The 23,931-nt window shown below is 35.6% G+C and overlaps 1 protein-coding gene and 1 pseudogene across 1 annotated transcript; one reads left to right on the forward strand and one right to left on the reverse strand.

The window, feature by feature from the left end:
• On the forward strand, positions 1–23,835 carry LOC137390796 (cyclic nucleotide-gated channel alpha-3-like). The gene is made up of 13 exons (XM_068077113.1): positions 1–30; positions 488–1,194; positions 1,307–1,556; positions 10,098–10,308; positions 12,013–12,188; positions 14,449–14,591; positions 17,024–17,144; positions 17,741–17,932; positions 21,046–21,287; positions 21,851–21,947; positions 22,206–22,457; positions 23,461–23,553; positions 23,764–23,835. The coding sequence occupies exons 1-13, from the start codon at positions 1–3 to the stop codon at positions 23,833–23,835; spliced, it is 2,586 nt and encodes an 861-aa protein (XP_067933214.1).
• On the reverse strand, positions 12,976–13,590 carry LOC137392226 (uncharacterized; annotated as a pseudogene).
• Positions 23,836–23,931: the final 96 nt, after the last annotated feature.

Here is a 23,931-nt window from a genome sequence, read left to right on the forward strand (position 1 = left end):
ATGGAGTACGTCTCTAGTGATGGTGACCAGGTTGGTATGCTTGCGTGAGAGATGCGTAGGAAATAGTTGGTGCACTCCTGGGAGTCGTCATAGACACACTGACTTGGTCGTCTAAAACATAAATAAAACTATTGTCTGAGTTGGATTCTAATCGATACCTTTCTTTTCTATATTTGTATCAGGTCCATTGAATTCAATAGATTTTCTCGTTACTTTGTGTTTAAAATGAGCTTGCCTTAATTATCAATTCTGTCTTTTTGCCTAATTAATTAACTGTTTCAAAGATGACACGAATCCTGAACAGAGGTCAGTCCGCTCAATAAATTATAATGCTACTACAACAGCGGTAATGTCATGGCATTAACATCACATGCTTGTCGCTCTCCAGCAACTGATAGGCCAGCAGTTGTTCATCGCTTTTGAATACCCAAGAGCGCTTCGAAGGTATCTTTGCGCAGAAAACTCTATTGTTCGTATGAATTTGTAGGGTGGTTCAAGAAGAGTGCAAACGAGCCGTAAAAGGAAGAAGAAACAAAAGTCATTGGAGAGCGTTGAGAGGAAGCAATCAGTGTGTCGAGACAGTTGGCTGCGGAAACAGAAGCAAAACAGCGATGAGCTGACTACTGCATGCTCTATCGACCATCTTTCCTTCTTAAAATCACCAAAAGCAGCTACCATCGCTACTATGCCTACGAATACTTCCACTGGTACTCGACCGAAATCTTCAAAAGTGCCATCGAATGGGGAGGATATAGCTGTATCGACTGGCTATATCAACAGCTGCATAAGAAAGGAGCTATCATTGGACACAGTTTTGACTCCAGTCGGAGACGATGCGCGATTTATTGACAGCCAATCTTTGCCGACACTTGACATGGTGAGCAGACGAAAAGGAAGCCAAAAGGAAGGAACAATTAGCATAAGCAAACAGCGAAGTGAAGAGGTCGTGTTGAAACCCAAGTCGTTAGACGCTCTCAATGCAGATGCACAATCAGAAGCTCTCGCGTCACCTAAGCTAAAAAAGCAAAATGGAATGCATAAAATTGCTCCTCGAAGAACAGCCTCATTCCCAACGAGGCAGCCGGTAAGGGGACGGACTGATTCCTCTAAATGGACAGCCGTCAAGCATGCAGTGAAAATTACACATACTATGGCTAAACACCAGAAGAGCAAGCAAGACAGTTTTATGGAAAAGTAAGTAATACTTTTGCTTTAAATACACTTTTAGTAAACCAAATTTTAGGAATGCGTCAGTTATTTACGGTAACTTACTTGATCATCTGCTTACTCAACTATTTAATATCAGGTTCAATACAAATCGTCGAGTGACCGAGTCTCTCCTTCACCCGATGGAAATGGTGAACGAACAAGAGGCAGAAGCTAAAAACAACTTGAGAAGGAGAAGCAGAGATTGCGCGAAGCTATGTTCAAATTGTCTGCTCACAGTGTTTCACCCCGATGGTGACCTCATATTTTACTGGCTAATGATGTTATCCATCGCTGTCGAGTATAACTTGTGGATACTCATTCTGCGACAGGCCTTCCCAAGTATCCAGGTAAAGTACATTCTAATGGTAGAGTCGCGATGCTGCCTGTAATTTGCTATATGGAAACAGTTTGACTTTTTAATGGTACAGCTGCGTTGTTTGCAAAATAACCTACCAGAAATCAATTGTAATTTTTCCGCTAAGTGTTTATTTTACTTTGCCGATCGCAAACAGCAAACATTCTTGGGATTTAAATGCTTGATTTTAATCTTTGGCAATTCAAATTTAAAACGGCAGCAAAATAGGTAGACTGACTGCGTCTCATGATGCCGCGGAGCAAAATTCACAATCATACAGAATATACAATGATCATAGTTTTGACATCTATTTAGTTTTGATCAATGAAGCTAGGATGTCTTTAAAACTGTCATGCTCAATCATAAATGGCTTAAAAGCTGCAAGAGACAATAGAAATGTTGTGTGGCAGCGTTGAGGTGATCAAGATGAACTGTTGATGCAACTAATTTTAATATGTAATATTTTACAAATCGATTGATGTGATTGGTCAATATTACCTCTCAGAAATGTTTTTTTCACGCTTTACAATATCTTTACATTTCATTTCACGGAGTACGTTGCAGCTTCAGCTAGATTATCATCTTTGACTTAGTAACAGCAGATTTCTAATAGGGGGCTCCGATATATCCTCATACAGTTGCAACAGAAACCGCACACGTACAACGATTAATATTCGCTGCATAGATAACTTTCTAGGACTATTAAACTCTCTTCTTCTCCAAGTACCATGTCCTGAGAAGACGCCATGGTTCCTATAGCCATAACTTTTCTTGGCAGGTTTCAACAGTGGTTTGCCACAACTGAACATACTGCAATACGGTTTTAAAAAGTCGGTTTTGCTATTTCATGCCTGCCTTTTATCTCTGGCAGTAGTGCGTTGTTTGCAGGTCAATGTTTTGCTACCTGCTTTTAGATTGTGTAATAACACCTGTCCTGATAGCGTCGTTTGAACGAGCAGCTTGACTCACCATATACTTGTGCGCCATTAAAAACAATCTATAAACCCTCGAGTCAACCCTCTTTAAAAGCTGTTTAGAAGTAACATGTTTTCTTTTAAGTATTTTACATATACTTCTTTTATCATTTTAATTATCATTGGCTGCATTAATATGTGGCAACTTTATGTATATGCGCTGAGAAGACAATTACCAGTTTAGTATTTTCATTCGACGAAGAAGGCTTTAAATTTAGCCAAAATCTGTCAAATCTGTCATATAGATATGCTGTATATATAGAAGTGTAATAAGTTTTCTTGTATTACATTTATAATATTCTATAGCAACCTGGTAAGGCTGTAGTGTTCACTGTACGTATAAGTATTTGTGATAATTAATATGCAGTCATATGTCTATGCTATGCAAACTGATAGAACACCTGCTTACACGTAATAAGTAGGTACTTACACTTACACGTACTTACTTACACATAATAAGTAGGTACTTACACTTACATGTACTTACTTACACGTAATAAGTAGGTACTTGGCAGGTTGTTCCTTACAAAAGTCCTGCTCGGTGTTTAAAGAAAGCCAAGTTATTTAGCGTATGTTCTCACATGGAAAGGGAGAGGGGGTGGGGAGTGATGACCTCACGAGTATTTGTAGAGATATGGATTTTAAGTCATCTAATGATTTGAAGCTGGTCACTTCATACAAAGTTTTCTATAAGTACTATTTTACAGCATCGTCGAGGGCTTGGAGTTGATTCCCCCTGTATGGTTGCATTTTAGGAGCTTGGCTAATTATTTGTGAAAAGCACACAAGATATAATTTATTTTTAAATAAAATTCTCTTACTTTAAAACCTTCAAGTAAAAACACTAAACACATAAATTGTTATAATTTTATTGAGACAATGTAGTGAGAAAATGAAGTTACACTTAAAATACGCTAAATTGATAGTTCAAACCTGTAGATCATAGCAACAAAATACAAGTTAATTTATTTTATAGTTAATTTAATTTATTATGCACATAATTTACTCATTAAATATTTTATGCATCATAGTATATAGCGGCTAAAGAAATATTAAAGTACTATTTGGCTTAGCAAAATTTTACCAAATTTACAATTAAAACTTGTCTGAACAAAATAATGATTCTTGAAAAGACTTCTCAGTGTAATATACCATAACTATATAATAATAATATATTATAATATTATATTATTATACATAATAATATATAATAATATAATATAATAATATATATTGTTGCTCATATATATTATAATATATATGAGCAAGGTTATTGGCTGAAGAAAAAAGGAATAGATCGAGTGATTGAGGAACTGAAACAGAGAGTGACATCCACAGCAGCAAAGGTTAAGAGGTATTCTGACAGAGTGAATCAGTTTCATACAAACCATCTATTTGAAACAGACCAGAAACGATTCTACCAAAGCCTAGAAGGTAAACAACAGAAACAGATACCACCGCCTGAGCCCAATGCTGCGCTGGAGTTCTGGAGTAACATATGGGCACGACTGCACACTCATAAAGAAGATGCCAAATGGATCAAGGAGGCTGAACATGACTACAAAGATTTAGAGAAACAAACTGATATGGAGATCAATGTTGTGAGATTAAAAAGAATCCTTGGAAGATTGTCACCATGGAAAACCGCTGCACCGAATGGAGTACAGGGCTACTGGGTCAATAACTTCACAGCTCTTCACACAAGAATTGTGAATCAGATGAATGAGATTATCAAGAGAGGCACTCCGACATCATGGATGACAACAGGAAGAATGGTGCTAATACCTAAGGATGCAAGCAAAGGCAACATACTATCAAACTATAGACCGATTACCTGTCTGCCAATAATGTACAAAGTACTGACTGCAATGATCTCGGACAGCATTTATGAACACCTGGAGAGAAATGAACTACTACCATGGGAACAGAAGGGCTGTGGTAGAAAAAGTCGAGGAACTAAAGATCGATTGATAATAGACAAGTGTGTTATGAAAGACAGTAAGGCAAGAAAAACCAACTTGGTGATGGGATGGATTTACTACAGAAAAGCGTATGATATGGTTTACCACTCATGGATAATCAAAGTAATGGATATGTTAGGGATCTCAGAAAACATCAAGAGGTTCATGACAGCAGGTATGAAACAATGGAAAACAGAGCTGGAAAGTGGAGGGAAAGAACTAGGAAAAGTATCGATCAGCCGAGGTATCTTTCAGGGGGACAGTCTTTCTCCTTTGATGTTTGTGATGTCAATGATACCCCTGACAACTGTACTGCGCAAAGTTAAACCAGCGTACCATCTCAAAAACAAATGTGCAGTTAACCATCTACTGTATATGGACGACCTGAAACTGTATGGGAAGAACAAGAATGAGATTGAGACACTGATACACACAGTGAGAATCTTCAGTGATGACATCGGTATGAAGTTTGGATTAGATAAGTGCGCTACCATCACCATGATAAGAGGGAAATTAACTGGCAGAGGAAATATCATGCTACCAATGAAACAGAAATCCATGAAATAGAAGATAATGAAAGCTACAAATATTCAGGAGTTATGGAGACAGATGATATAAAACAATCTGAAATGAAAGCTAAGATCAAGAAGGAATACATTCACAGGCTTATGAGAGTGCTGAAATCAAAGCTGACTGCTGGAAATCTCATTACCGCTATCAATACATGGGCTGTGTCCTTGTACAGATACGGAGCAGGGATTATTCAGTGGACGAAGGCTGAGTTACAGCAACTGGACAGAAGGACGTGGAAACTGATGACAATGCATAAAGGTCTTCATGCAAGATCTGATGTAGATAGAGTATATGTTGAAAGAGACCAAGGAGGAAGAGGATTAATGAGTGTTGAGGAAACTGTGAATTACAAAAGTCACAGTCTGAAAAAGTACACAGAAGGCAACCCAGTCAAATTTATAAGAACAGCTGGTAAGATCATAAATACCAACAGTGAAGATTGAAGACAAGAGCATAGAAACCATCAGAAAACTGAACGAAAGCAAAACTGACATGATAAGCCAATGAACGGACAACATCTAAGACAGACAAAGGATCAAGCAGCAAAGAAGACATGGCAATGGATGAAAAGGAGATGTATCAAACAAGGCACTGAAAGCCTGATCATTGCTGCTAAGGATCAAGCGTTAAGAACCAACTATAGGAAGGCCAAGATAGAAAAGTCAACAAACGATCCAAAATGCAGATTGTGCAAGCAGAAAGATGAAACAGTGTCCCACATAGTCAGCGAATGCAGTAAGATCGCACAGACAGAATATAAAGGGCGGCATGACAAAATGGCAAGTGCAGTGCACTGGAGCATATGCAAGAAACTTGAGTTGCCCCACACAGAAAAATGGTACGACCACCGTGCAGAAGCTGTATTGGAGAACAAGAAAGTGAAGCTGCTATGAGACTTCAATGTGCAGACAGACAAGGTTATTGAAGCTAGAAGACCAGACCTGATACTAATAAATAAAGAAACCAAACAGTGTCAGGTCATAGACATAACAATACCTGGAGACACAAGGGTAGTACAGAAGGAAGATGAGAAGATTGGTAAATACAAAGAGCTTGGGTTCGAGATAAACAGACTGTGGAAGGTGAAGACCGACGTGATACCAATAGTAATTGGTGCACTCGGAACAATATCAATGAGGCATATAGCATACTTGGCGGAGGTGGGAGTGAACATGTCTTTTGAGACTATACAGAAGACGGCCATCTTAGGAACAGCTCACATTTTGAGAAAGGTCCTCTCTTAGTGGAGTTGAGGAAGATGTTGGATCCTTTGGCCTTTTGTTAAGACCCGGACTCAACATGGACTACAACCAGTCACCTACCACCACACGACTGTGAAGAAAAACTTTTACAACAATAATAATATATAATAATATACATTAACCCTTTTACCTTCTGTTCACTTGTTTTTTTATTATTTCTTCTGTTCCATTTTTCTAACACTGAAATTGTGCCGATTTCATTGACTTTAACATTTTCGACTCTGCCTACTCTATCAGTGCCTGTTCTACTGAACGCTTGGTTATAATTCTCTTCCTTCTACTGCAAGTGGACACAGGCAGGGTACTTTTCAGCTAACAGTTTTAGAACTCTGTAGCAGGTATACACCAATAATATATGTTTAATGTGTGTGCAGCAGTAATAAAGCCTACGAGTTTGGTATAAAACCTCTACAGAGCAGCCAACTCAACTATCATTTGCGGTTATTTTCCTATAAAACCATTTTAATCATTTCACTTATTTAGTTCCCCAAATCATTGACAAACCTAGATTATTATTATTATTATAATTGGTTATATATTAATATTTTGTCATTTTATGTATTAAAAAATTATTTAACAATTTAATTTTAAAAAATTTATAATACATGTATTAACATGATTTTGGGCATATTTTATCAGGTTTACACCTGCTAGGTACATACACATTGTTGAAAGTTTCTAATCTATTACCTGCTGATGTTTACTTTAATAAGCTGTGTTGTTTTACTGGAACAAGCAGCAAATTTTATTATTTTTCAATTTAAATTTTATATAAATTAAACCAATGCAAACATTATAAAAAAGTGCAAAGATAACCAGATTAACTAGATTAGAAACAGTCTCTAATCCAGTTTAATTAACTGGACTAAAAATACAAAAACATTCCAATATTCCTAAATAAAACTTGTATGACTACAGAGCAGGCCTCAGAAAAAGTTTTTACTTCAAGTTTTCACAATTCTGGTCTCAAATCTCTTTTAGGAGCCTTTCACAGTTCTAAATATTGTCTCGAATCTATTTCCTGATTTCCTGAGTTGTTGCCCTTGCACATTCTCACATCTAGTAACATATTATTCTCTGATGTTGTGGTCTACATGTATTTCACTATTGAATCTGAGCAGACGACTCTCTATATCATATAACGACAAGCCTTTTCCTACAGCTTGCGTGTAACTCATTAAGGATTCCCCAAAGATAAAAAGTAACCTTCTTGGTTGTCACAGCAATTTGATTTTAACTTGTCTTAAAATATACTAGGACTTGGTTTTTCCCAGCTTAGCAATCCGCGATCTGACATAAAATTATATAATTGTGTATTTGTCATAGATTTAGGCATGTGGCTTAAAAAATTGTTCATAATTAAAAAACGTAGACCTGATTTACTGATTGGGTTAATACCGGATGTCACAAAATAGCGTAGAAACTCTTTGAATTGTTACAGCTTGCTCAATTTGCTCAATTCATGTGGAAAACAGATCCAAAAGAGAAAAAAATTAAAAATTCCTGTAGTCCACAGTGAAAAAGTAATGTTACGTGGGCAAGATGAGAATGCTAAAAAATATCAGCTTGAACACAGTTGACAGATGGCAACCAGTTTGAACACATAAAGTGTTCAAACTGGTTGCCATTTTGCTCAATACAGTTATCACAGGGTCAAAATATGGGACTACAAACCTTCATTAGCATTTCTCTCGGTATCTGAGCAAATTCTTCTTCAATTCCTTCTTTCCGTTTGTCAATAGTGTTAGGCTTTCTGCTGTACATCTTGTCCTTTGAAAATCCCAACAAAAAACTCATGGGTGTCCAAATTGCAACCTAATGTAGCATGATAGCTATAAAGACACCCTAGCTCTATAGATCTATGTCATAACTATGATCATTTTATATTCTTTATGATTGTGCGTTTTGATTAATATTCTAGAAAATTATATGTCAGACCATCCGGTTGTTATTCGTGTAAATCGTGTAAATTCAATCAAGTGTCAGGTTGATGTTCATTGCTCTCTGCTTAGACATACAAAGTGGCTAAGATGAAGGCTGTGTTTAACGTTATGCCTATGAATTACATATAGTGGTCTACTGATTACCTGGGCTCTAAGCATACATATTGCATGCTTGCTGACACATAACTTCTAATAGCGCTCGGGAATCTGTCATCTGGCTGTCCAAATATTTAGTATTGTTTTTGGTTAATGGATTCCATTTTTGCTATCTGTATCATTTTGTATAGTTCAAAATTTTTATTAAAAGTCTGTTTCAACAAAACCTTCAAGAAACAATCATTAAAATCTATACAAATACATGTAGGTCTATACATGTACAAACATGTAATTTATTTGTAGTCATTTGTAGTCATTATTTTGTAGGCAAAACTGAGAAACAGTGCATACAAATGTTAGTATTCTTATTTGTCGTATTCAAAATCGCTGAGAGCCTTTTAATAATACAACATAGTTGAAAAGGTCTCGAGTTAACACGAGAGGGTAGGCATAAATGACACCCACCTATCAACTACTGTTCCCTAATTATAGAATATAAGACACACTTGTCTGAAGTGAAGAAATGCGGACAAGCCGTGATTTAAAATCAATACTGAGGCTGTTAGTATGATAGTAGACTTGTACTAGACCAAAATTAAAGCCATCATCCAGAGTCAAGTTCTCTACATAGCAGCAGCAAACGCTTTATAAACAACACTTTCACTCGCTTGCTCTGACTAACTCTAAGGCTATGATATTTGTTACACTACATATGTATGCATACTATTATAGCCTATGGTATATATAGATGTATAGCACAGCCCTTGCCTGTAGTAATGTATAGCCATATGGTATATGTATATAAGTGCACAGATGATGCGTACACAATAAAGTGCTTAACAGACTTGGAAAAAAACTTGGTTTGAAAGAATAGTTGATCAAATCATAAGATATAACCTTTAAAAAAAATTTTGTTATAAAAATAAATAAAGCAATTTATTTCGTAAGTAAAGAACTTGGTTAACATCTACTAAACTTTTTAGAGTAAAAAGAAAGATATTTAACAGAAACCTTATTAATGGTAAAATAAGTAATTAATAGGAGACATAGTGCTATTGAAAGACATTGCATTTTATTATCGGTTCACCATATTATTTATGGTTTACGCATTTATTATAATCTAGCTTCAAGATATGTCACTAAGGATTTATTTTTGTTGCAAAAAAGAACATTTCGACTAATTGTGAATTTACATCATATGCTAGCATATCTTATTCCAAGTAATAATCTTTCCAAATATTTGCGTTTTCTTACTTTACTTGTGTTAAAGGTTTATTTTACGTGTATTAAAGGTTTCAAGATCTTTCAAGAATTGTGTCCTCGTTTTTATAGAACACTTACAGGTTTTTAACCCACGTCATCTTACGTGATATGAACAAATTGCATACAACATTTAATAACTATTCTGAAAATATCATTGCTAGCTGCTTTAATAACCTTCTACCTAATATCTGTTTTTCGTAGCAGAAAACAGTATTTTAAACGCAGTATGTCAGTCGATTTACTTGATTTTAGTGACTAACGGTTGCCCTTTTTTCTATTTTATGATTTTTGTATGGCATAGTTTGGAAATCATTTCTTTCTAAATGAAACTATTACCAATAAAGTAATATATATACGATATATATATATATATACGATATATATATATATAATGTGATATACAAAAGGAATAGGAACTAATCTATGTTCTTGCTTACAGATATTCTTATCATATATTTTAGGAAGAATTTACCACAACTTGGCTCCTTCTTGATGCTTTAGCCGATTTGGCGTACCTTCTGGATATCCTCGTTCAAATCAGAACAGGATTCCTTGAAGACGGATTGCTTGTGACTAAGCAGAAGCGTTTAGCATATCATTACGCCAAATCGCGGTATCTGGCAATGGATTTGCTGTCGATACTACCTCTTGACTTCTTCCAATTTGCTGTGGGTGAGTCCGACAGAATGTTGTTCAGGCAGCAAGCAGCTATAATAAATGATTACTGAATATTATATTCACTTTACACTTTATGCTGATGGGCTAACTGTGTCATTAGATATTTGCTATCTAAAATACTCAGGTTGTATACTCATTCTACCATTCTACAAATCCACCACACCTTATATCAGACACCGACACCTTGTCAATCAATGTTATAAAAAAGGGTTATGGGAAAAGAGCCTTTTTCTTCCAACACGTGTAATTTTACTTTAGTAATCATTATTTTATTTGTTGTTTTTTATTTCTTGGTATAATTTACTTTGAATGACCTTGACCGGTGATACTAAAGGTTATATCTATCTATCAATCCATCTATATTTTGAATTTGACTAGAGCTTCGTGTTTAACTAAATGGAAATAGCGAGTTCTCTTGTTTAGCACACAAACTACAAATAACTTGAACACCGGTTATATGTAAGCTATCTGGATAGCTATAATCATATCTGCCTGCTATCATAAGTCCGGTACACACCGTATCACAGTATGTCGGCATTAACCCACAATATATTGGTGATTGTTTGCGATGACATTGTTCCTGACTAACACAAACCCATCCGCATTTACATCGACAAATAGTTGGTGGCATCGCTTTCTCATTATACAATAGGCGCTAAAATGATGTAATACTAGTCCTGCAGCAACTCCCATGAAGGCAAATAAAGATTTAACAATCCGCTACTGCCGATCACCATCACAGAAGTGGTACATATTTCGCAGACTGTCGCGGGTGCTCGGCGAAATATCGGAAAAGTTTGACAGCTGCAATGTTCCCCAACATATTAGCATTGCCTCGGTGATGTCGGTGGTTTACGTTGCAGAGTCGACGAATAATCGCCGATAGGACAACCTTGACATACGGCGATACAGTATGAATCACCCTTTAAAATTCATGGCACCAGTTGCATGAGTTCACACCAGTTGCATGCCAGCTATGAGACAGTAATAACGCCAATATCTGTCAGTTAATTAACAATCATAATACGCTTTAACCTCACTTCTCGAAATAGTCATAAGTTCAGTTATCTGCCAGATATCCCAGCAGTTGTACGAACAAACGGCTCTTTAATATATTAGTTTAGCATTTTTGGTAGAATGTGTTATTCATCGCAGTGCACCACACTCATAGTGGTTAGCATCTATTACTAAAGAAATATATTTCTCCATCTCTTTGCAATCTTTACCATCACTGTAGCACATCATGGCAAACCACGATATGTATTGTTTCTCTCTTTACTTTTACTGTCTCATTTTCTCATATTTTCACATTTTTTTGGATTCTCTTCTAATTTCTTATGTCATTTCCTGTTCTCCGCAATTTAGCTGCATTTGAGTAAGTTGCTATGCTATAAAAGTTTGCTTAATGCTCTCATCTCGTACATTATGGACAAACTTGCTGGTATAATTTAATGCATCACATAACCTATAACGACCAATTTAATCTTTTCTCAATTTCCTTTTTATCCACTCGCGTGTAACTACTTCTGCAAAAAGCTACAAATAATTGGATCGTTCGGAATAATTGGAATAATTGGAGTTACTTTCTGTTTTCTCTTTTCATTCTCTCGCAACGTTCTTCAATGACCAAGTCACTAGAAATACAATATTTTTCAAGCAGGAATATGATAAAAAGAAGAGATATTATCACTATTGTAGGAATACAACCTCTTTTGCGCTTCCCAAGGTTTATAAAGATTTACCGATTGGTTCAGTTCTTCTATATATTTGAGAACCAGGCCACATATCCGAACGTGTTGAGAGTATGCAACTTGACCCACATACTCTTGTTATTATGTCACTGGTTTGCTGCCTTCTACTATGTCATATCCAAGGTGAGCATTGTAAAATGTGTCTGTCATGTCTTTGATTGCATCATACATGTCTTATCAGCCTTCACCAATGCCAAACCTTTTAACACAATCTATGGGTTAACAAATTAATTTGGAGTTGTGTCATTATGATGCTACCTTCAGCCTATATGACGTCCTTTTCGTAAGTGTTACAGCTTTCATTTTAGTGTGTAATCAGAATTATAGCTCAAATGGAACCTTTTCCTTTTTCAGTCATTGTAGTTTAATTTATTGCATAGTCAACATGTGATCGGTTTCGAAACCATCTTAATTCTATGTTAAACAGTTGTGTTAATTTAATAAAAGATTTCTACATTAGTATAGCAGGGAAACAACCTGTGCTGTCATAGGAGTGTACCGTTGTCTATTTAAAGCACAAGTCCAAGCTTATCTTATCAGCTTCTAGAATGCGTGGGAGTTGATAATAACACATGGTAGGGGATCATTTCAAGCTCATATCTATTATCAGGAAGTTTATACATTCTGCTGATAAACCCGCTATCAACTTTTCATTGTAATGTGTCATGGTAGTGTATCGTAGTAATGTATCGTAGTAGTGTATCGTAGTAGTGTACCATAGTAGTGTATCATAGTAGTGCATCATAGTAGTGTACCATAGTAGTGTACCATAGTAGTGTACCATAGTAGTGCGTCATAGTAGTGTATCGTAGTAGTGTATCGTAGTAGTGTATCGTAGTAGTGTATCGTAGTAGTGTACCGTAGTAGTGTACCGTAGTAGTGTATCATAGTAGTGTATCATAGTAGTGTATCATAGTAGTGTATCATAGTAGTGTATCATAGTAGTGTACCATAGTAGTGTACCATAGTAGTGTACCATAGTAGTGTATCGTAGTAGTGTATCATAGTAGTGTATCGTAGTAGTGTACCATAGTAGTGTATCGTAGTAGTGTATCATAGTAGTGTATCATAGTAGTGTACCATAGTAGTGTACCATAGTAGTGTACCATAATAGTGCATCATAGTAGTGTATCGTAGTAGTGTACCATAGTAGTGTACCATAGTAGTGTACCATAGTAGTGCATCGTAGTAGTGTATCGTAGTAGTGTACCATAGTAGTGTATCATAGTAGTGCATCATAGTAGTGTATCATAGTAGTGTATCATAGTAGTGTATCATAGTAGTGTACCATAGTAGTGTACCATAGTAGTGTACCATAGTAGTGTATCGTAGTAGTGCATCATAGTAGTGTATCGTAGTAGTGTACCATAGTAGTGTACCATAGTAGTGTATCGTAGTAGTGTATCATAGTAGTGTATCGTAGTAGTGTATCATAGTAGTGTACCATAGTAGTGTACCATTGTAGTGTACCATAGTAGTGTATCATAGTAGTGTATCGTAGTAGTGTATCGTAGTAGTGTACCATAGTAGTGTATCGTAGTAGTGTACCATAGTAGTGTATCGTAGTAGTGTATCGTAGTAGTGTATCATAGTAGTGTTTCGTAGTAGTGTACCATAATAGTGTATCGTAGCAGTGTATCATAGTAGTGTATCGTAGTAGTGTACCATAGTAGTGTACCATAGTAGTGCATCATAGTAGTGTATCATAGTAGTGTATCATAGTAGTGTATCATAGTAGTGTACCATAGTAGTGTATCATAGTAGTGTACCATAGTAGTGCATCATAGTAGTGTATCATAGTAGTGTATCATAGTAGTGCATCGTAGTAGTGTATCTTTGAGTCTATAAAAAGTTGATAGCTGGTTTATTAGCAGATTGTATAAACTACCTTATAATGGATATGAGCTTGAAATGATCCCTGCCATGTGTTATTATCAACTCCCAAACATTCGAGATGCTGATATGATAAGCTAAACTTGGGAAAAGAAAGGGTATGAGCAAAAAACTCATCACAGATGCACATAGCAGCATGAGGGATGTCAAAACTGAGTTTCATTCAAAACTTTCTGTGAATTATTGTAAATTATTCCTGATTGGAAATTATTCCCTATTGTAAATCGGCTAAAAATGGCACTATTTCTAGTTATTGCGGTATAATGCGAGTCAAATAAAACTTTTTTTAAATTTTGAGTTTGGGTAAAGAAACTGAAACTGTTATAGCAGTTTGCAGTTAGACTATATCTACTTATTACTTTTAGTTCTTTTTAAAAATTAAATAAAAACCAAGCTCTGCAACAACAAAAAATGTTGACAGTGGCCCTGTTGTCTCTCTTAGTTGCAAATGAATGCATGAAGGCAACTCTGTGTATGATATTTGTTCTAGTCAGAAGATATCGAAGGCATTACATTGCCAGAAAATGAGACCTTGTTCAACCATACAATTACTGTCTACCTCAAGTCTCTCTACTGGTCAACATTGACACTGACAACAATCGGTGACCTGCCAACTCCTGAAGACAACTGGAAGTGCGTGCAGTACTGATCATTAGTAAATCTTTTAACAAAGTTTGGGCTACGGTTTGACGAAAACCATGAGCTTAAATGGGAGTTATCTTCTGACGTGTTATTTATGCGCTTACAAAGTTAATGAGATGATAGTTTTGATTTCAAAAGGCTGATTATTTATTCAAATCAGTTTTCACAAACTCATTAAACAAATTGACCTTATTCACGAGTTGCACAATGTCTATAATAGGGATAAGGTGACAATATTTAGAAATTTTCTATATTGGTCACTGAATACACAGCCTTCTAGTGTTGACTGTAAATAAAAAATCATTACTTCAGTGAGGTGCATAGCAAATTGTGAAGAAAAGGGCATTGTTATAAGATTAGAATATATTGGGTCACTGTCGCAGAGAATAATAGAGCAAATCATTATTTGGTTTTCTCTATTAAAATTGATTGGTCTTATAGATGCCTTGTCAGACTTGCAGGCTAATAACTCTTGACTATGATTTCAGTTGCATTATCAGTTGGTTTTACCGACCCTACTTTTTTAGAACTTACCTTTTTAGAATTTATTTTCTTAGAACTTACCTTTTTAGAATTTATCTTCTTAGAACTTATCTTGTAGAACTTACCTTTCTAAATCTTACCTTTTTAAAACTTATCTTTCTAAAATTTACCTTTATAAATATTACCTTTTTAGAACTTACCTTTCTAGGACTTACTTTTCAAAAACCTTCTTTATAGAACTTACTTTTATAGAACTTATCTTTCTAGAATTTACCTTTCTACAACTTACTTTTCTAAAACTTACCTTTCTAAGACTTACCTTTAAAAAACTTACTTTAATAGAACTTACTACAAAGCTACATTCCAACATAATTTATAATCCTCTAATTCTTAATCATGTCCTATAAATTATTAAATAGACAGAAGTCTATACTCATTATATCTTGCGAGTAATGCTTAGTAGGCTGTATTATTTTATCAACAAACAATTATGCAATAAAGATTTTACAATAAAATGTAATTCTATCCAGCATTGTTTAGAATCAGGAACATATTTGATTCTATAATATATTACTTGTAGAAAAACTTGGGGCCATGATTGGTAACTAAGTTATTACTCACTAGCGTTGTCCTGTTGTGATGCTGCTTATCATGGCTGTTATGTAGCTTACTGCTTAGCTACAAACCTCTAATGTTGGTGCATACTACGCAGATTGCCACGCTTTGCCGTAACATGCTGTGCTGTGACTTTTGGTGAACCTTTTCCTTACTAGCAGCGTTGGCCATCTATTCTTCTCAGTGACATTATTGTGAACGTATGAACTGAATCAGCTTCTTCATAGAAACACATACGGTATGCTGACAAACCACGGATGGCTTCCTGTTTATGCCTAGAGTCCTTGGCTATAGATTTTTCTAAAGAGTTTGTTTCTAATGTTTGAGTAACGTTTTTGATAGCATCATAGTATACGTATTAAGTGTACACTGTTCCATATTCATGACCTGCATCACAGTGTGTGTGAAGTGTGCACTGTTTTGTATTTGTGAACTGAATGACAGAATCCGTGGAGTGTGCAGTTTCAAATTTGTGACCTACATAATAGTGTCAACATTGATTACACATTGTTTCATATTTTTGAACTGCATCACAGCATGTGTTAGTGTGCACCATTTCGTATGCGAGTGGGGAAATACCGCACAATATATGATGTGTATTGTTCATATGTGCCAGCTACATTCTAGAACGTGTTGAATGAGAGCAAATGATCAAGAAGTGCAGGTAATGGCTGCAGAAGTGCAGGTATTGGGTCAAAAGGGGTAGGTATTGGATCAAGAAGTGCAGGTATTGGATCAAGAAGTACAGGTATTGAACCAAGAACTGTAGGTATTGGAAGTGCAGATACTGGGTTAAGAAGTGCAGGTATTGCGTCAAGAAGTGTAGGTATTGGGTCAAGAAAGACAGGTACTGGTTCAATAAAGGCAGGTACTGGATTAAGAAATGCAGGTATTGGGTCAAAAAGTGTAGGTATTAGATCATGAAGTGCAGGTACTGGACCAATAAAGGCAGGTACTGGGTCAAGAAGTGCAAGTATTAGGTCAAGGAGTGCAGGTACTGGGTCAATGAAGACAGGTACTGGGTCAAGAAGTGCAAGTATTAGGTCAAGGAGTGCAGGTACTGGGTCAAGAAAAGCCATCTCAAATATTAATAAGTGAAACAAGACACAAATTAAATAGATTTTTACATGATGGCCTTTTGATGGGTACACTTTGTGAAGTGGTACACTCTGTGAAGTGGTACACTCTGTGATGTGGTACACTTTGTGAGGTGGTACAAACAACTTGAACAAAATAAATGTACAACCGTTACATTTTGGGCTATCTGGCGTTAGATACGTTGCAGTGTCTTCCATCAATCTTTATGGTCATTCCATATCTTGCAGGTACCTCTTCCAGATACTGAGCTATCTGATTGGTGTGTTTGTATTTGCCACCATCGTTGGCCAGGTTGGCAACTCTATTAATAATTACAATGCTACGAGGCAGGAGTATGAACAGCTGCTGGTAGGTGGTAGTTTAACTTGCACTAACAAACCTCGGTTTAAGCTTATGAATAAAGCCATTGTTAAAAATGCTGTTGGAAAAGACCAATCTTTTTACTGCAAATATGAAATTTCATAGTAATTAGGCTACATAATGTGACACTCCAATAGCAGTTCTGAAGATAAGTTTGCCATAGTATTTGTATTGATGACTACAATTCAACAAAAATTGGCACATCTTGTAGGAGAAAAATCCTTAGTTGATGACAAGAACCCATGCTCTTTCAAGTTGAATAGCAGTATTGCTTAGAATAGGCAGCTTGCTTAATCGACTAGAAAAGAATTTTTAAAATAAAATAGTTTTTAGTTAATAAAGTCAGAACTGTTGTATGAGTTGGCTCATGTTGTGTAAAAAGTTTGAGGCAAATTCAAGCACTCTCTTTATGCGGAGGTTCAGATGTGCTATCACTATAGAACGTGCTAAAAATACCCCAACCAGCTAGCATCATTGGTATAACTAACATATCAGGATGAAATTAGCTATAAAAACAAATTTATTTTCGTAAAATGAATGAATTTGTTTGATATACTAGACTGATCATTGAGAGTGTTTTTTAGGATGGTGCAAAGCTGTACATGAGAAAGCACGAAGTACCGAAGGCAATGCAGGTGAGAGTCCAGAGGTGGTGTGACTATGCCTGGTCACGAGGAAGGATGCAAGGAGCACTTGACATCAACTCTCTCAAGATGCTACCAGACAGGCTCAAAACAGAGCTTGCATTACATGTACATTTGGACATCTTGAAACAAGTGAGTGGTTTGTGAATGCACCCAAGGCCTCTAGTTTCCATGTACCAACTAGTATTCAGAATGGCTCTGCAGTAGCATCACTTGCTCAAAGGGCAGCAACAGTAACCAAAGAGACATAAACCTTATTATTGGTTCATTTCTGCAAAAAATAAAGTTTTTTATATGATAAAGATCTTTAATTATATGCTGAGACTTGAATTAACAACTCTGCAGAGAACTCGTACTGCAGAGATATCAGCGTAGGCTTGGTTGAAATAGTGTCACTCTTTTTAACAATGCCAATTTAGCATCATATTTGAAATGTTTTATTTGAAATTTTCCAGCAGTGGATATGCAACAATTTTTTGTTAGTTGATAGCCGCTTTGAACATTATGTGCAAAACCACCTGGAGGTACACATGTGTATTTTCTCGTAATAGAGCGGTACATACAAGTATTTGCTCAACAGATGTAGGTATATTGTCCCGAAAACCATACATGTGTGTATTTACTTAACAGAGCTACATGTATATGATTACTTGAGAGAGAGAGAGGTACATGTGTATGTTTACTTGAGAGAGAGCTACATGTGTATGTTTACTTGATAGAAAGGTACATGTGTATGTTTACTAGAGAAAGCTACATGTGTATGTTTACTTGATAGAGAGGTACATGTGTATGTTTACTTGAGAAAAAGGCTCATGTGTATGTTTACTAGAGAGAGAGAGCTACATACAGTCAAACATGGATAACTCGAACTTCAAGGGACCGAGCAAAAGTGTTCGAATTATCAGAGCATTCAAGTTATCAGAGCACTGTCACAAGTCCATATATTTACTTATTTATTAGTAGATACATGTACATATACAAACTATAATATAAATCAAAAGCACAAATGGCTTGTTTCAAATTAAATGCTTCTAATGTAAAGTTTAAAACGTTTTCATGAAAAAGTATAGAGATTTTTCTATCACTTGAGATTGGTTTGTTGTTTGAGGTGATGTTATTGCCAGGACGTTTTTCAGATTGACATTGGCAAAACTTGATCGTTGTTGAAATGCTCAAAAGAAAAGACATTTTTTTCTTTTGGGGTTTTACCCACCATCAATTTTGCCGTTTTTTCTTGAAGTTTATGCAGATTACTTTACTTTACCTGGGATTCGTTAAGAGCAACACTCCGAGGCAGTTCAATTAGAAGTTTTACGAGGTTTTACGGTACATTCTATATCACTCACGCTTTTTTAATAGATACTTATTGAATGTACACACGTATTCTGTGTTTAGGTCAAACGATGAATAGTTTTTTGTAGCTCAGACAACGTATACGTTTAATTACAACATTTTTTAAGACGTTTTAAACATTCAACATTCCGACGTTGATTCAACACGGAATCAACGTCGGAAAACTATTCATCACGGGTTAGCCGAGTCACGCACTGAAGGATTTTCGCCACGCACATACAAAACAACATGCGATTTTTGTTTTGTATGTGCGTGGCGAAAATTCTTGCGCGCGTGACCCGGCTAGCCCGTGCTATTCATCGTATCGCTGTATAAATCAAATTTCACCAAACCTTTAGAAAAGTCGTTGACAAAAATATTTTGCCGATGGTGGTAATAACGACGCTTATGAATTACGAAAAGATGAAGTTTACCTCTATGGCTTTGAATAAAGTGATTTTCTAAAGCGAAAACAACCGTTTCGGTAGCTGTTGGGCAAAAAAACAGTTCGAATTAACAGTGTTGAATTCGAGTTATCTATAGCAATTTATCATTACGTGGGAACGGACCAAAGGAAATGTTCGAATTAACCATTTTTTCGAGCTATCCGTGGACGAGTTATCCATGTTTGACTGTATGTATGTTTACTTGATAGAGAGTTACATGTGTGTAGTTACTCTAGAGAAGTACATGCCTTATTTAGCAAGCATGAATACATTAGCAATTATACAGTATTCTGCATGCGTTTATAAACTATGACTCAAGCTGGGACTAATACAAATTCAGTATTATAGAAAACGTATAGCTATTAATTTGCTAAACCTGTCTATTGCATTTTTAATGGTACATTAAACTATCTTCATTCATCTATGCAAACAATTATATAAGACTAGCTGTGCTACCCGGCATTGCCCGAGTATTAAAAATCAGTTTATAAACAAGGAGAAGTAATGAGAGTTGCCTACCACTTGCTATTAGCCTGGCAGATTGCCAATTGAAAATTTTAGCAAGCTAACCAATGACAATAACTTACTTATGCAATCACCCTGCTTGGTATGCCAAGCCGTTGGGTATCTGCTCTCATATAGCGACTTATATCAGATAGCTATCAACTTATTCTCTTTGGCCTATTGGGTAGGGCTTCAGACTGAACAAACGGTAGGGTCCAAGATCAAATCTTCTTCGGTATTAAATCTTTATTCCAAGATTTTAATAGCTAAAGGCAGAATGCAGATATATGGACACTTTGTGACAGATACATACGGACACTGTGAAATATATACAGTATATAGATCACTGTTCCACATTTCTTTAACTAATTTTGACCATTTGTTATCATGGAAGGAATTATATACTTACATAATGGGTTTTATAAACAAGCCTCTGAGTAGCCTTGAGAGTTTAGTGTTATGGAAAATCTAAAGCACAAACACTAAGTTCAATATATCTTCCTATTTCAAAAGTTAGGAACACATGCTAAGCAGAGTTTTTACTAAGTTATTACTAAGGACAAGAAGCACACCATTTGTGATGAGAAGCTTTTTGTTTGTTTTTAAGCTTTCAAGTCCAAAACTCCGAAGTCCGAAAAGTTCGAAAATTGCATTTTTTTGCAGATCATTTTTTGCAGACCAACTTTTTTTGTCTTTTTCTTGTATTTATGAAGCTTAAACATAAGGATTGATATATTTAGTTTTAACTGTTGCAAAATTCTTCAAAATGCAGTATATAGCTTAATTAAAAGTTTATAATAGTTTTATTTTATTAAACTACCAAAGGCTACATAGTAAACTCATTTTGAGTAGAAAATCTGTTTGCCTTTTACTCATAAACCTCGTTGTTACTTGAGTGTCTTGTTTAATCTCAAGTCTTTTTTTCAGTAGCTCAGTTTCTAAAGATGATCTTCAATTCTCTAGGTGAGCATATTTGACGACTGCGAGCCCGAGTTCCTCCATGACCTTGTACTCAAAATGCAGACATATATATTCACCCCTGGAGACATGGTGGTCAGAAAGGGAGAAATAGCGAGAGAAATGTTCATCATCGCTGATGGTCATTTGGAAGTCATCGGGGAGAAATCCAAAATAATAGCCAAGCTATCAACAGGAAACTTCTTTGGAGAAATTGGTGTTTTAAACCTTGATGGAGGTATTAACAGGTACAATATCAAAACTGTTCTACTGTCAGGTCTCATTCGCTAAGCTTAATTAAATGATTGTATTATTGTTTCATTCTGATTTATCTCATGAAGCTATACAAATACAACCTAAAGGCAAGTATTTAACAACAAATGCTAAAAATGGAAATGAGATATAAAATGAATTTCTATTGAAAATCAACTGCCCTATTTATTGGTATAGCTACCGTAAGTTTATGATATATATAAAGTGAAGCCACTCATTTAGGATTTGTCTTCTCCATGTATTTGAAAGCTCCCACATTAATTACACAGAAGGGAAAAGGAGTTGCAAGCATAAAAAGGTTTCATGCTTCATTCAGTGAGAACTCCACTTACATAATAACAGACATGAAATAATGTTTTTAAAACAAATACTTATTATATAATTTAGAAAAGGAGATATTATACAAAAAAAATTTCAAGTATGTTTTAGCAGCATAATAGAATGCTTGTACACATCTAGGAATAGAGAACAATGTAATGACATGACCTTTGGCTAATTTTCTAAAACTCATTCAACCAATAAATACAAATGTTTACAGAAGGACCGCCGATGTGACTTCGGTTGGCTATTCAGAACTCTTTGTTCTTAAAAGAGAAGATATCGTTCGTGCCATTAAATACTACCCGAGTGCTAAGGTAAGATATGTAGATATTAAGTTATTGTTATATGTTAACAAGCACCTGCATATACAGTCAGGTATGTCAAAGTTGTCAAACATAAACGAGGAACAGGTTTTAAACAGTGGCAGTGTGACACACCTATAACATTATTAACAAAAACTACATTTTGATCTTTTAAGCGATTTTAAATTTTTTTATTTTTATGTTTTTATTTAATTCAATTGAAACCCATAAAGCAGTTACATAGCAAATTTTGGAACTTCTACATTTCAGGCAAGCCTAATGAAGCATGCTAAGAAACGATTGGCCGAAATGAGAGAACAAAATACAGCTATTAGTGAGACTGTTCTGCAAGATACGCCACCAGAAATACACACCATACTGATATCTGAAGATGAGAATTCTTCTGATACAAACCATCTAGCAATTCCTAAGAAACAGGAATTGCCTCATTATGAAACTCCCACAACGCGTAGGAGCAGCGCATATTCCATAAAATCTGCTGAGCTAGAGAACGATGCAATGGTAAGTACAAGAGAGCTAATATTAGGATATGTAGGTATAGTAAGTACCAGACAACTAATATTAGGATGTGTAAGTAAGGTAAGTACCAGACTGCTAATATTAGGATATGTAAGTATGGTAAGTAACATACAACTAATATTAGGATGTGTAAGTAAGGTAAGTACAATACTGCTAATATTAGAATGTGTAAGTAAGGTAAGTACCAGACTGCTAATATTAGGATATGTAAGTATGGTAACATACAACTAATATTAGGATGTGTAAGGTAAGTACCAGACTGCTAATATTAGGATGTGTAAGGTAAGTACAAGACTGCTAATATTAGAATGTGTAAGTAAGGTAAGTACCAGACTGCTAATATTAGGATATGTAAGTACCAGACAGCTAATATTAGGATATGTAAGTATGGTAAGTAACATACAACTAATATTAGGATATGTAAGTAAGGTAAGTAACAGACAACTAATATTAGAATGTGTAAGGTAAGTACAAGACTGCTAATATTAGAATGTGTAAGTTTAAATTTTGTCATTGTTTCTGGCTAGCCATCGACTGATCTATTGGCTGCCATAAAAGTTATAAATTTTACAGGATGAATGCATCTCGCAGATGGAGGTAATATAAGGGCAATCTGACATGGTTTATTTCAAGCAGGCTTCCTGATGCTAGCTATAAGCTACTGATTTGTTTTTAAAAATAATATGTTAGCTGTAATTATTCCGCTATTGAATTTACTGCTTCCTTCATGAGCTAGCATTACCAAAAATGCTGCTTTTAAGCTTCCAATAATGGAGAGACAAATTCACATAAGAGTGCACTAGTTTGCTTGTTATGCCAACCTGATCATTGGGGAAAAGCAGCCTTGTGACAAAATTTGCCAGGAGTGGGCGTGATGGAAGACTGAATATTGGATACTGCTCTTTATTGTGACAAATATGCTCGTAATATGATGTAGTGGCAAAAGGAAACAAAAAGTTAAAAGCTTTATATAAATTTACCGTAGCAAATTCGAGAGAATGAACTAATAGCCAAGCTGACAGAAGACTTGGAGAGAAAGAACGAAGAGATTGCTCGACTGACAAATGAGCTGAGCAAGGTTAGTGACAATGAAATGGCTGTTGATAGGTTCAGTAGACAAAATATCCTTATAAGCTCATCTGGACAGTTTAAATTATCCAGCTATAGCAAGATTTTGCACCACTGACAAAAAACATGAAGTTTTGTACATTAGAGTTGCCTACTCACATAGGTAGACAACTTATTAAGTGTTCTCCTAACTTGAACGGGCAGATTTTATCTCTGTTAGGTAACTCACCTTGAAACTCCAGATTCCAAAAAGACAAGTGAAAGAGACACTGCTTCCAACAGCTCTGCTTGAAAATATTTGCTGACATGGAGTCACCAAGGCAAGAAGAGGTATTGCTGACATAAATAGCCCATTGGACCATCCATTGAGAAGATTTGCAATTTTATA

This window comes from Watersipora subatra, chromosome 3, assembly GCF_963576615.1.
Source record: "Watersipora subatra chromosome 3, tzWatSuba1.1, whole genome shotgun sequence".
NCBI lineage: Eukaryota > Metazoa > Bryozoa > Gymnolaemata > Cheilostomatida > Watersiporidae > Watersipora > Watersipora subatra.